Genomic DNA, 13,420 nt, shown 5'->3' with positions numbered 1-13,420 from the left:
ATTGCCAGGGAGAGGGGAGCATCTTACATACATTTCTGAAGAATTTAATTTTTCTTAACTACAGGCAGTAGCTTGTATTGCTTTTGTATTCAGAACAAAACCCAGAAAGATAAACGAACAAATCCTCCCAAAGCCTTGTGTGCTAATCTTTGTGGCTAAACCGTGGTCCCAGCTGGGGTGGAGGGAGCATAGCCAAGTGGTACAGCGGCCCCTCTACAGGGAGGAGAAATCCGAGCGAGGGGTCATGGGTAGTTTCTGCTCTGATGAAGACCCCAGGGGAGTTTGGAAATGCGCCTTTTGAAGAGAGGTCCCTGGTGTGCTGGATTTGCTCTGAGACATAAATACCAGGAGGCGTTTCCATCCTGAAGGCGAGAGAAATGATGCACTATCATTCCTCATCCCGCAGCAATAACCAGTGTTGTGGGGAGGCCTTCCTGGTCCGCTGAGAACCCCACACCAGGGAGCGCTGCGCTTCCCCACAGAGATCAGGACAGGACTTCTGCCTGCCGCACTCACAGCATCTAAAGAAAGAAATCCTGAAGTGCGGGGCGGCTACTGAAAGAGAGCACAGCTGGTCATAGTGCCAAAACACCGACAGTGGCAGCGCCGACCAGCTCTTCTCGCTTGAGCGCTCGCTGGGCGCCAAGCGCCACACCAGCCTCCCTGGCGTCCAGTCCTCACAGCAAGGAATGCTTTCATCAGCTCCATTCACCACCAGGGAAAGTAAGGCCTCTGGGGAGGAGGAAGCCTGCACAGCCACTGAGCTACTGAGGGCAGGGCCGGGGTCTGCACCCCAGCAGGCTGGCCTCGGACCCCACATTCTGTTTTGACATGTGCCTCTTACTGCAAACGAGGAAGAAATCCTGTAAGTCAGGACATGGAACACTGGTTATTGCTGCGGGATGAGGAATGATAGCACACTTTACTTCCATCCTTTGCATCTCCAGTGTTTGAATTTTTTTTACAAGAATGTTGTCATCTTGACTGGTTTAATGATGATTAAAGAATAGATCATAGTCATAGTGAAAAATATATTTTCAAAAATACTGATATTATTTGCCTTGTTACTTGTCTTTGCCGTTGCTTCACCTCTGTATTATTTTTCTTCCTTTTATTTTTCTTTTTAAAAAAATGTTTGTTTATTTATTTGGTTGCATCCGGTCTTTGTTGTGGCCCGTGTGCTCAGTAGTTGCAGCACAGGCTTAGTTATCCCAAGGCATGTGGGATCTTAGTTCCCCAACCCACATCAGTGCAGGGATCGAACCCACATTCCCTACATTGGAAGGTGGATTCTTACTGGACCACCAGGGAGGTCCCTCCTTTTATCATTATTACTATTTTTCACCATGCCGCGTGGCTCGCGTGATCTCCTGTGACCATGCAGTGAAAACACAGACTCCTAACCGCTAGACCACCAGGGAACTCTGTATTTTTCCTCCTTTTAAACAACTTTATTGAGCTATATCACAGATCACATAATTCGCCCTTTTAAAGTATGCAAGTCAATGGCTTTTAGTATGTTCACAGAGTCACGCAACCATCACCACTTTAGGTTCCTCTCAGGCGGGTGACTTCAGGACAAGACCCCCACAGGCCCTAGGAATGGGCCTGGGTTATCCAGGGAGGGGATCCTGGGGTTCAGCATTCCCAGAGTGTTGCCTAGAATGGGGAGGCATAGAATATAGGGGGGTAACTCCCTGTGAACATGCTACCTTACCCAGCAAAAGGGATTTCACTTGTATGATTGTATCAAGCGTCTGGAGATGAGGAGATTATCCTGGATCACCCAGTGGGCCCAGTGTAACTACAAGGGTCTTTATAAGAGGGAGGCAGGGGACTTTTCTGGGGGTCCAGTGGCTAAGACTCCACACGCCCAATGCAGGGGGCCAGGGTTTGATCCCTGGTGGGGGAACTAGATCTTGCATGACATAACTAAGGCCCAGAGCAGCCAAATAAATAAGAGGGAAGCAGGAGGGCCAGAATTTAAGGAGGAGCCATGATGACAGAAGAAGAGGTTCAAAAGGGTGATGGGCTTGCAGACTTTGAAGGTGGGAGGGGGCCACAAGCCAAAAAATGCAGGTTGTCTCCAGAAGCTGGAAAAGGAAAGAAGGAAGAAGGGATGCTGCCCTACCAACAACACCTTGGTTCTGGCCCTTCAAACCCATTTCAGACTTGTGGCCTTGAGAACTGTGAGGTCAGTCTGTGTGCTTCAGGCCGCTAGGGGTGTAATCGTTTGTTATAGCAGCAATGGGAGACGCACAGAGGGTGCTTTGGAAGTGTTTCATGGGCACCCTTCCCTTGCTCCCCCCTCCTCACACTTGTTTCCCAGCCTAGAGTGCCTTCCCCTCCCCTCCCACTGCCTGGATCCTCAGTGGCCCACCTCTTCTGAGGCAGTCTTCCCAAGTCCCCCTTAATGAACACTCCTCCAGCCCTGGATGTCAACCTCCTGCATTCAGGCACTGAAATCTTTTAGAGCCATGGAGTCCAACCGTGTTAAAATCACTTGGGGGCACTTAAAAAGTACTGATACCTGGGCTCAGCCTCCAATCTGTTGAACTTCGGGGTGGCGCCTGGGCCTGGATAGTTTTGAAAAGCCCCCAGGTGTAGGCACAAGGCTAAGCAGCCAGTGATGGAGCCTTCCTGTTAGTTCACTGTAGCAGGAGTGAGTGTGTGTGTGTGTGTGTGTAGTCTCCTAAGTGTTTCTTCACAGGACCCAGACCAGTGCCTGGCACTTCGTAGGTGCTTAATCTTTGCTGACTGATTGGCTAAGTGTACACTCCTAGAATGCAGGGCCGCCTAGTAATAATTAAATGACTAGTCTTCCATTTGCCAATGCCAATCCAAATGTCAGTAACTTCTAGTAAATTGAACTAAATTAACTAGGGCAGTAAGCGGTTATTCGAAATACACCTTTTGTGAGGTTTTTTATTTTTATTTTTTTGGTCACGCCACGCGGCATGTGGGATCTTAGTTCCCTGACCAGGAATTGAACCTTGCATCCCCTGCAGTGAAGCTCGGAGTCTTAACCACCGGACCACCAGGGAAGTCCCAGGCCTTTTGTAAGTTTTAACAGAACTTTTTACATTGTGCCCACAGTGAATTCATTCATTCAGTAAACATTTCTCTGGGCCTTCTGAATGAGGAAGCTGCAGTGGAAATAGAGATGAATGCCATTGCTACAGCTTAATGGAGGAGACAGATGTAGGCCTGAAGAATTAGACCATGCATCACAGCTGCCACCTATCATTACCCTCAGTGAAAATCACAAGAGCTGGTGCTGCTGCTTTTCGGCACAAGTATCACCTCCGTCAAGCACCGCGGTGTAAGAACCGATTCTCAAGGCTGTGGCCCCCAACACCAGCGGCGCAGTCCTCACAGGGGGATTTGTAAGCAAAGCAGATTCTCGGCCCCCATCCCAGACCTGCAGAATCAGAAACCCTGGGGATGTGACCAACAGTCCGTGTTTTAACAGGGCCTCCTAGTCATCTTGATACCTGATATAGTTTGAGTTCCCCTGCCCTAAAGCCATAACTTCTCAACCTTGGCCGCACATTCATATCCCCTGGGGAGCTTTGTTAAGCTATGACTGCTCATGCTCCACCCCTGAACAATTAAATCAGGATCTCTGGGAATGGGGCCTGGGCCTCAGAATGTTTAAAGCTCCCTGCCTTAGCAGATGATGGGCCAGCATGAGAATGCCAATAAAAGACCGGGTTGAAGCCAGCCAGAGCATTTTGGGTGGCCTTGGGGGCTCCCGCTCCTCCCCCCTCTGCCCCCCCACCGGGGCCCTTGGAAGGCTGTGGTGTTTCATTCTAGCTCCAGGGTTCCTCTCCCAAGCGTGAACCTTGTTCAGACACGTAGCAGAACCTGCCTCTTCAACTAACACTTGCAAACTAGGCTTGGGAAAGAAAGTCATGATGCCAAAGCTGCCAGCTCTCTGCTTGTTGAGCAGTGAGTTTTGATCAGTCATTTAAGGAAAGAGAGTCAGAGGTGAATAACCTATAGAGTGATTTGTGCCAAGCATGTTCCCTGAGATCTTTGGAACACTCTGGGTATGAATAACTCCAGGCACTTTGGGATTTCTTTCTGTCATCTTTGAGTTACTGTCCTATTTTTGAATTGAATTTAAATCGTATGTTGTGTTTATAATGTACACATATCATTTACATTATAGTTTCTATATTTATAAATGATATAATTGCATGCATTGTAATCAGAAAGGGCGTAGAAAGTATCATAATCACAAGAACTCTTAGTGGCTGTTGAGTTGCTGACTGTGTTTTAAGCATTATGTCCACGCTTAGATACACTGTCACGGTAAGCTGCAGACCAGCTCTATTGCAAATTGTTCACCATATTACCTGCCTTTTCAAAAAGGGAAACTGAAGATAAGGAACATCACATTACTCACCCAAAGTCACATGGAAAATGGCAGAGCCAGGGTTCGAATAGAGATCTGTCATCAAAGATTGTAGTTTTATCCCCAGTCTCCTCTGGCTCATAGTAAGCGATAGCACATGCATATATCATACTATTAAAATCATATGGTGCCGGGAATTCCCTGGTGGTCCAGTGGTTAAAAAGTCACCTTGCCATGCAGGGGACTCCTTATCGATCCCTGGTCAGGGAACTAAGATCCAATGGCCTGTGAGGCCAGTAAGCCTGTGCTCTGCGACTACTGAGCCTGCACGCTCTGGAGCCGGTGTGCCACGACTAGAGGCCCGTGTGCCTAAGGTACTGAGGCCCGTGCCCACTCTGGAGCCCGTGTGCCATGACTAGAGGCCCGTGTGCCTAAGGTACTGAGGCCCGTGCTCACTCTGCAGACCCTGGGGCATAGCTAGAGAGAACCCCACACACTGAAATGAAAGCTCAGATCCCGCATGCTGCAACTAACACCCATGGCAGCCAAATAAATAAATAGTAAAAAAAAAAAAATCTGTATAGTACAATCTGTAAATAATATGCTACCATATAGTTTTACTTATACAGAAAATTATACATAGTTTAACATCAGTTACTGGAGAAGGCAATGGCACCCCACTCCAGTACTCTTGCCTGGAAAATCCCATAGACGGAGGAGCCTGGTGGGCTGCAGTCCATGGGGTCGCTAAGAGTCGGACACGACTTCACTTTCACTTTTCACTTTCATGCCTTGGAGAAGGAAATGGCAACCCACTCCAGTGTTCTTGCCTGGAGAATCCCAGGGACGGGGGAGCCTGGTGGGCTGCCATCTATGGGGTCACACAGGGTCGGACACGACTGAAGCGACTTAGCAGCAGCAGTAGCAGCAACATCAGTTACACATAATATAACTCAATAAATGCTATACATGAAAATGTTACCAGTTAGAGCTGTGACATAGTAATGATTAAGGTTCATTTGTATCCATAACCAATGATGTTATGTCTAAAGACCATTCCTGGGAGTGTTGCATTGAGAATATGTAGCTTCTTTGAAAATATTAGGTGATTACTAAGATACAGTGTAAAAAGCAGGATACAAAAAGAATATATACACAAACCAGATTTGCAAAAAAATAGACACATGTATTTTGTATGCATGGAAAAAAGTGAAAAGAAAATGCCCCAGATCTTTCACAGTAATTATGATCAGACGGTTGGACTGTAAGAGGTTTGTATTTTCTTCTTGATACTTGGGACAAGACCAAGACGCTGGGATGCTCCAGACTGGCTGATATTTGACACTGCTTCAAACTGGTGCTTCTTTCAGTTTTTGCTCTACCTGTATTTAGTGGACAGGAAGAAATTGGTTATCTACCAGTAAATATTGTGTACAAATACAGATTATCTTCCAAATTCATTCCTACAGACCAAGTTAGAGTTATGTTCTGGGGGAAAACACTATTTCCCACTTTTCTATGGTTCTTATTCTCTTTCTCTCTCTCCTTGTCTTTCTCTATAAAATTCAAAACCCCTCAATTTGGAGGAAGACATATTCACCAATGAAGTCATTTGGTCCTTGGCTTTTCTTCACGGAAGTTGTAAAGTTACTAATTCCATCTATTTACTTGTTATAGGTCTGTTCAGATTTTCCATTTTTTCTTGAGTCAGTTTTGGTCATTTGTATCTTCCTAGGAATTTGTTCATTTTCCCTAAGTTATCTGATTTATTGGTACATAGTTGCTCATACTCCTTTTAATTTCTGTAAGATTGGTATCAATACTTGCATTCCCTCTTTCATTCATGATTTTAAAAATTTGGGTCTTTTTTTTCATGGTTAGTCTCACTTAATATTTGTCAACTGTGTTGATATTTTCAATGAATGATGGCTTCCTAGGTCTTCATTTTAAAAAATATATCACATAAGTCGTGTGTATGTTACAAAATATCTTTGTGTGTATAAAACATTGCAGGATAAACATGGAAAAGAAAGAAAGGAAAAAAGAACTACAATGCATTTTTCATAAGAAACTCACCATAGTGATAGGTCCTGTATTTAAGTTTCACACTGAATTATTTGCTTATTTTTATAAACTAATTTCTAAATTCTTCAGGATTCTGTGAGCTTCCCTGATGGCTCAGTAGGTAAAGAATCCACCTGCAATGCAGGAGACACATATGAGACATGGGTTTGATCCCTGGGTCGGGAAGATCCCCTTGAAGAGGAAATGGCAATCCAGTCCAGTATCCTTGCTTGAAAATTCCATGGACAGAGGAACCTGGCAGGCTACAGTCCATGGGGTCACAAAGAGTGGGACACGACTGAGCACATGGTACAAAACAGCTTCTTCACAAAGCAGGGACATAGCAAATACAGTGCAAGACTTGTTGTTCAGTCGCTCGGTCGTGTCTGACTCCTTGCAGCCCCAGGGACTGCAACACACCATGTTTCTCTGTTCTTTACCATTTCCTGGGGCCAGTCGGTGATGCCATCTAATCATCTCATCCTCAGCCGTCCCCTTCTCCTCCTGCCTTCAGTCTTTCCTAGAATTAGGGTCTTTTCCAATGAGTCGGTTCTTCATATCAGGTGGCCAAAGTATTGAAGCTTCAGCTTCAGCATCAGTCCTTCCAGTGAATATTCAGGGTTGATTTCCTTTAGGATTGACTGGTTTGATCTCCTTGCAGTCCAAGGGACTCTCAAGAGTCTTCTCCAATACCTCAGTTCGAAGGCATCAATTCTTTGGTGCTCAGCCTTTTTTTATTGTCCAGCTCTCACATCGGCACATGACTACTAGAAAAACCATAGCTTTGACTATACAGACCTTTTATACTTAGGTGAAAAGTGATAAAATGAAACACTGTTCATGCCAGTGCTAATAGTATTGGCCAGTTGGACAGTGGATCAGAGCTGCTGTAAAAAGTACCAAAAACTGGGTGGCTTCACACAATGGGAATTTATTCTCTCATGGAAATCCCAAATCAAGGTGTCAGCAGGGTCAGGCTCTCTGTGAAACACATAGGGGATAAACTGTCCCTGCCTCTTCTAGTTTCTGTGGTTATCAGCAGTCCTTGTCTTTCCTTGGCTTAAGCTGTATCACTCCAACCTCTGCCTCTACCATCATATTGTCCATCTTGGCCCTGAGTGTCTCTCTCCTCTTTTAATGAGAATGTGACTGAGCCAAGCTTATTCTGCTTGCCACACGACAGGCCAATACATTGGGAGATGAGTTGTTGGAACATGGAATAACGATTTTAATAGGAAAGCTAGCAGACCAAGAAGATGGCAGACTAGCATCTCAAAAAATCATCTCCGCTCAGTCCCAATTCGAGCTCCTTTTATAGACAAGAGGGGGAGGGGCCACTGTAGCACCAACCAATCGCTGAGCAGGACCACTAATGGTTTCTCGTTGACAGTTACTGGCTAATGGTTGCTTGCTTGGGGAGGGGCCCACTGTGGCACAGACCAATGGCTGAGTAGGCCCACTACCAGCTTGCATCTGCCCCACTGCTATTACAAGGACACCGGTCATATTGGATTAAAGGCCCACTTTATTCCAGTATTGACTTCATCATACTAGTTACATCTGCCATGACCCTGTTTTTAAATAAAGTCACATTCTGAGAGATGAGGAGTTAGGACTTCAACCTGTCTTTCTTGGGTTGGGGTGGCGGGAGGATACAGTCAACCCATAGCAGACATGTTCTAAGCTAACTACGAACATTTGTCTCTTACGCTCCAATTCTTAGAAATCTATCTGCTTACCATGGTCTTCCCCCCCTCCCCCAAACCTCTTTTCTAGATTGAAGATATGTTTAATGAAATCAGATTTAGTGAGTATGTGGACACTGGAAAGCTTACCGACAAAATCAACTTACCAGATTTCTTCAAAGTCTACCTCAATCATAGGCCACCCTTCGGTAACACCATGAGCGGCATCCAGCAGAGCTTTGACATTCTTGGTTTCACCAATTCAAAGGGAGACAAGGCTATTCAAAGAGAGGATTTTCTGAATCTGCTTCAAACTAAAGGTAAATACACAAATAGGTAGATCTCGTAACACCCTTGGGCCCATCCCCCTGGAGAGAACTGAGCTGGGAAGGCAGCCCCCAGACACCCGCATCTTTGATTTGACAGAGTTTCAGCCCTGAGGATGCTGCTTACTGACCCACATGGCTGGTGAACAAGGGATAAAGGGAAGGATGGCGGGGACCTGAAGGATGGAGTATGTGTTCCAACTTCCTGGGACTGCGCAATTCAGGGCCCTGGATGCCTTCCTCTTACCTTGGGTTTCCCAGGTGGCGCTAGTGGTAAAGAACCTGCCTGCCAATGCAGAGACATAAGAGACATGGGTTCAGTCCCTGGGTTGGGAAGATCCCCTGGAGAAGGGAAAGGCAACTGACTCCAGTATTCTTGCCTGGAGAATCTCATAGACAGAGGAGCCTGGCAGGCTACAGCCATGGGGTTGCAAAGAGTCGGACAAAACTGAAGCAATTTAGCACAGCACTCATAAAGCAGGAATACAAGTGCCAGCCATCGACCTCACGATGAAGTACCATTACATTTGTGAGATAAAACCACACCAAAGTAAAAAAAAAAAAAAAAAATCATTTTTAGGGACTTCCCGGGCAGTCCAGTGGTTGAGACTTCAAACTTCCAATGTGGGGGGCACGAGTTCAATTCCTGGTCAGAGAAATAAGATGCCACATGCTGTGTGGCACAGCCAAAAGACAAAAAAAAACAAAAAATTTTTTTTTTCCTTTTTCTCTGGGTGATCATTTCATCTCAGCGAAACTGGTGTTTCTAACATGAGGGAAACTGAAATGAAGCCAAGTGCAGTCTTTATCAGAAAGCTGTTCCCCATCTGCACAAGCCCCAACACAGTCCCCCTAACCCACTTTTAGCACCATATAGGGAAGTCTATGTGACGGTAACATGGGACTTCCTAGGTGGCTTTTGCATCTTAAGAAAAAGAAACCCATGGAATAATTTTCTTGAAGACTTTAGAAAGATGATGCTAAGCTCTGATGTGAAGCTCAGTCCCACAAGCCGAACCACCTCCTTTTCCCTTTGCGATGCCCAGGTGAGCACATGACGGAAGAGGAGATGACGGACTGCTTTGCCACACTGTTTGGACTGAATCCCGAGGGCTGGAAATCCGAGCCTGCAGCCTCCTCTGTCAAAGGTACTACTAGCGAGTGGGCTCTGTCTGGGCACGTAACCAGGGCACGCTAATTTGTTGTCGACTTGAGTGCATTTATGTCTCCTGACTGGTGCCAGCCACTCTCCTTCATGCCGCGCACACGACAAAGCAGGTCTGTGGGGAACCCAACATGAATAAGTTATGAAAGGACCAGGGAGCGGTGGTCACGTTGAAGAGATAAAAGGCTTTGTTCCCGGGCTCTGACATCCCCTGTGTCTTCTGGCCTTGTTTTTCCCTTTATTTCCCCGACCCAGTCCTCATCTTTCCGGCTGGGGTAGGCAAACACTGGCCACTAATTGAGAATACGGTTTGGAAGTCGTTTCAGGGGAGGTATAGTCAAGAGAGCCTTGGAGGACAAGAGGGTCAGCGACTCGGGGGCAGGCAGGAGCCCCAACCCAAGTTGCCAGAACTTGAACGTCTTTAGAGATCCTCCTGGGGACTTCCCTAGTGGACCAGTGGTTAGGACTTGGCACTTCCACTGCAGGGGTCACAGGTTCAATCCCTGGTCGGGGAACTAAGATCCCACATGCAGTGCGGTGTGGCCAAAAAAGATCATCCTCTTCTTCTTTCCTATATGAGGATTTCCCACCTCCTTCTTTTAGTCCATTGGCCTGAGTGTGCTGGAACATGTCTGTGAACAAACCCCGAGGGCTGCCCCATTGCCCCTGCAAGAAGTCAGGAGCAAAGACCCCTCACCGGGCTTCCTTCTTCCTCTCCTTTTGTTGTCTGTTCCCAATTTCAAATTGAACAGGGTTCCTAATCAGACAGTTCTAGACTCCAGAGTCTGATCTGTCATTTCCAACCTGCAAGCTCCCCCACCCCATTCCTTGTGTACTTGGTATCTCAGAATGTAATTTTCACACACACACACACACACACACACATATGCACACATACATGGATACAGTGTTCCTAAGTGTCTCAAAACAGTAAAATCAATGATGCCATATAGTTGAAGTTTTCCAATAACGTGTGCAGAGATTTGGGTAAGAGTGCTCCAAACCCAAACCATAAAGGAGGGATTTTGACCGATTTCCACCCCAGGACTTCTCAAGGAGCCAGAGCCAAATCCCTGCAGAGGGCCTCTCACTTCTCTTTTGTATCAGTTCCTCATATTTTTTAGAAAATGCTTCTGAGTTAGAAACCTAATCATTATGAAGGCATTTGCTTTCTTCTCTTGTTTGTTAGGTTCTGAAATTTGCTTAGAAGAAGAACTTCCAGACGAAATCACTGCAGAAATATTCACGACTGAAATTCTTGGCTTAACCATTTCCCAAGATTCTGGACAAGATCCTAGGATCAGTGAAGCCGAGCAGAGTTTCTGAAGCACAAAGGACTTTGTGTGTGTATGTGTGGTTTTTCTCCCCTCAAGAGGTACCGCTATTCTGGCATTTCCCTACCCCTGCTCTAATCTTCAGAACGTTTAGACATTAAAAGCATATTTCTGTTAAGCAACAGATTTCACAGAGTTGGACATTCTACTCTGTCCGAAATAGAAAAGTGGGTGGAAGCAAGAAAAACACTGGGGGTTGGATGGACATGGTGGCTGGAAACCCCGACTGCCATCCCCATGCCTGATCCATGGCAGTGCTTCCTGGAGCAGGGTTGCCAGGACGAGGAGGTGGCGTGGTCCCCGGGGGCAGAGAGGGCCTCAGCCAGCAGCTATCCTTTCTCGTTACACGTGTGGCCTGATTCCCATCGTCTCAAGTGGCACCTGGACCCTTAGCCTAACATGGCCAGATACAGATCATCCCAGTCAGCTGTTAGACTGGGGTAGGAGGTGTTGGGCTCTCGGTGCTGCTGAGAGCCCTGGCTTGTGGCTTCTTATCAGTAAACCCCCCCGAGCAGTTGTGTGCGGCCGTTATGAAGAGCATCATCAGCCAAGCTTAACCCTGGTAGCAGCTGCCAGAGAGAATGCAGAAAAAGCCTGCCTCCCCGCCCCCCCGGAGCCCTGTGGGTGCGCACCTGGACTAGAAACCACACAGCCAGCCTCCCCAGGGCAGAGCTTGGCCCGTGTCAGCCACCCTCTCCCGTGACACACGCACTGCACGGGCCCATCTGGTTGGCTCACAGCCTTGAACTCCACTGGGCTGCAGAACACCTAGCAGGCAAAAACAGATCCCCGCTCAGGGGTTGTTTCAGGAACGTGGCTAAGGCTGCAGCGCCGTTTTGACCTTGAAAAGACGGTACCCCTCGCCTAAAAACAGATGAAAGTTATAGTCCGATTTCGTCCTCGGTTATGAAGCCTCTCTCAGACCAGTGGGCCAAAGGTTATCCTTCACGTGTGTTCAGTCCAACACCCCTGCCCACCCGAACCAGCACCTTTCCCAGAGAAAGCAGCCTTTGAGATGACGTCGCTGACCTCTGTAAAGGTCCTTCCTCCCCAGGGGCAGAGTTCCATGTGAGAGAAACAGGACGGCTTCAGCATCCTTCTCCTGGCACAGAGCCACCTGTGTGGCGGCCACTCGGAAACCTGGGTCCTGGTGAGTCCTCAGAACACCCCGGAACTCAGGACAGAGCCAGCTCCCCAGCCAGGCCGTGTCACCGTGGCCTTGGGACAGCCGGCGTGGGCCATGGTCCAGCAGGCGCCCCACTGGTCAGATTTTACCTTCAGGGCTTCGCAAGCTGGTTTACATTGCATTCTTTTTGAAAAACCCAAAAAGGAAAACAAGCTTTATGAATCAACTTTGCAGCCGCTGAGGGCTTAGGAGAGATAGATTATCAAGCTGGTTAAAAGGTTCCTGGGGACGCTTTAGGGAACAGAAAACTCTCCAATGACTTGTTTTCTTCCAAAAAAATAGCTCAGAGTTGGATGTCCTCTGGACACCCACAGGGAGCTTCTCTCATTGGATCTGGCTCCTCTTTTTTGGCTCTTATTAACGACATATATATTGGAGTCATTGTGTGGAGCAGAATAGGCCTGTGACCAGTTGGACCTGCTCTGACTGGGCCAGTAGCAGTAACCACCTTCAGGCCCAGGCTGAGCCTCAGTCCCTCTGAGCTGAGTCGGTATGTGGAGGGGAGGTCCTGGTGACGACCGGGAAGGGTTGGGGGAGGGTTGGGCATCCCAGGTGACACCAGTGGTAAGGAATCTGCTTGCCAGTGCAAGAGACACGGGTTCAATCCCAGCATCGGGAAGATCCCCTGGAGTAGGAAATGGAAACCGGCTCCAGTATTCTTTCCTGAGAAATCCCATGGACAGAGGAGCCTGGTGGGCTGTACTCCATGAGGTCACCAAGAGTCAGACACGACTGAGCACACACGCACATAGGGTAAGGGTTAGGGTCAGGGCGGCTGTTCACCCAGGGAGGCCCAAGTGGCCAGGGGCAGCAGGGTCCGTGTCAACAGCCTGGCCAGAGGAGCTCCTGCTGGTGCTTTTCTTGGGGTGTCTCTCAGCCTGTCTGACCAGGAAGAAGAGCAGCTCACGTGTACCTTCTGGTCCCCAGGGGGCATCTGCACCTCCATCCCCCTCAGGCCCACCAGCTGGCCACACAGGCAGTGGAGAAGCAGGGCCCCAGTGCCCCAGGCCAGGGGAGGAAGTGGGGGACGCCTTCCTACCAAGTGAACAGAGAACCCAGACTCTCCCAACCAGGTGGCTGGCAGAGCAGGGACACCAGGAAAGGAGGAAGGAGAGATGGCAAACAGTTTCACTGGGCTTGTACCTCAAGACGTGGGGACACACGCTGGACACCAGAAAGCACCATGTGATGCTCTGAAAGCACCATGTGATGCTCTTTTGAAAAGATAATAGCATATCACATGGGCCTCTGGCTACTGGCCTCTGCATCCTGGCCTGTTGCTTCCAGAGTTCTGGAGGTG

At 47.9% G+C, this 13,420-nt stretch overlaps 1 protein-coding gene across 1 annotated transcript in view; it reads left to right on the top strand.

The window, feature by feature from the left end:
* The window catches only part of CFAP251 (cilia and flagella associated protein 251), a 74,225-nt gene extending 63,299 nt beyond the window's left edge, over positions 1-10,926 (top strand). Inside the window, exons 22-24 of the mRNA XM_055549953.1 lie at positions 8,201-8,429; positions 9,482-9,583; positions 10,790-10,926. Coding sequence (XP_055405928.1) covers positions 8,201-8,429; positions 9,482-9,583; positions 10,790-10,926 — 468 coding nt within the window. The remainder of the gene's footprint in view (positions 1-8,200; positions 8,430-9,481; positions 9,584-10,789) is intronic.
* The last annotated feature ends 2,494 nt before the right edge of the window (positions 10,927-13,420 follow it).

The sequence above is a fragment of the Bubalus kerabau genome, chromosome 16, assembly GCF_029407905.1.
Source record: "Bubalus kerabau isolate K-KA32 ecotype Philippines breed swamp buffalo chromosome 16, PCC_UOA_SB_1v2, whole genome shotgun sequence".
Lineage (NCBI taxonomy): Eukaryota > Metazoa > Chordata > Mammalia > Artiodactyla > Bovidae > Bubalus > Bubalus kerabau.
This window is presented reverse-complemented; position numbering and strand designations above follow the sequence as displayed.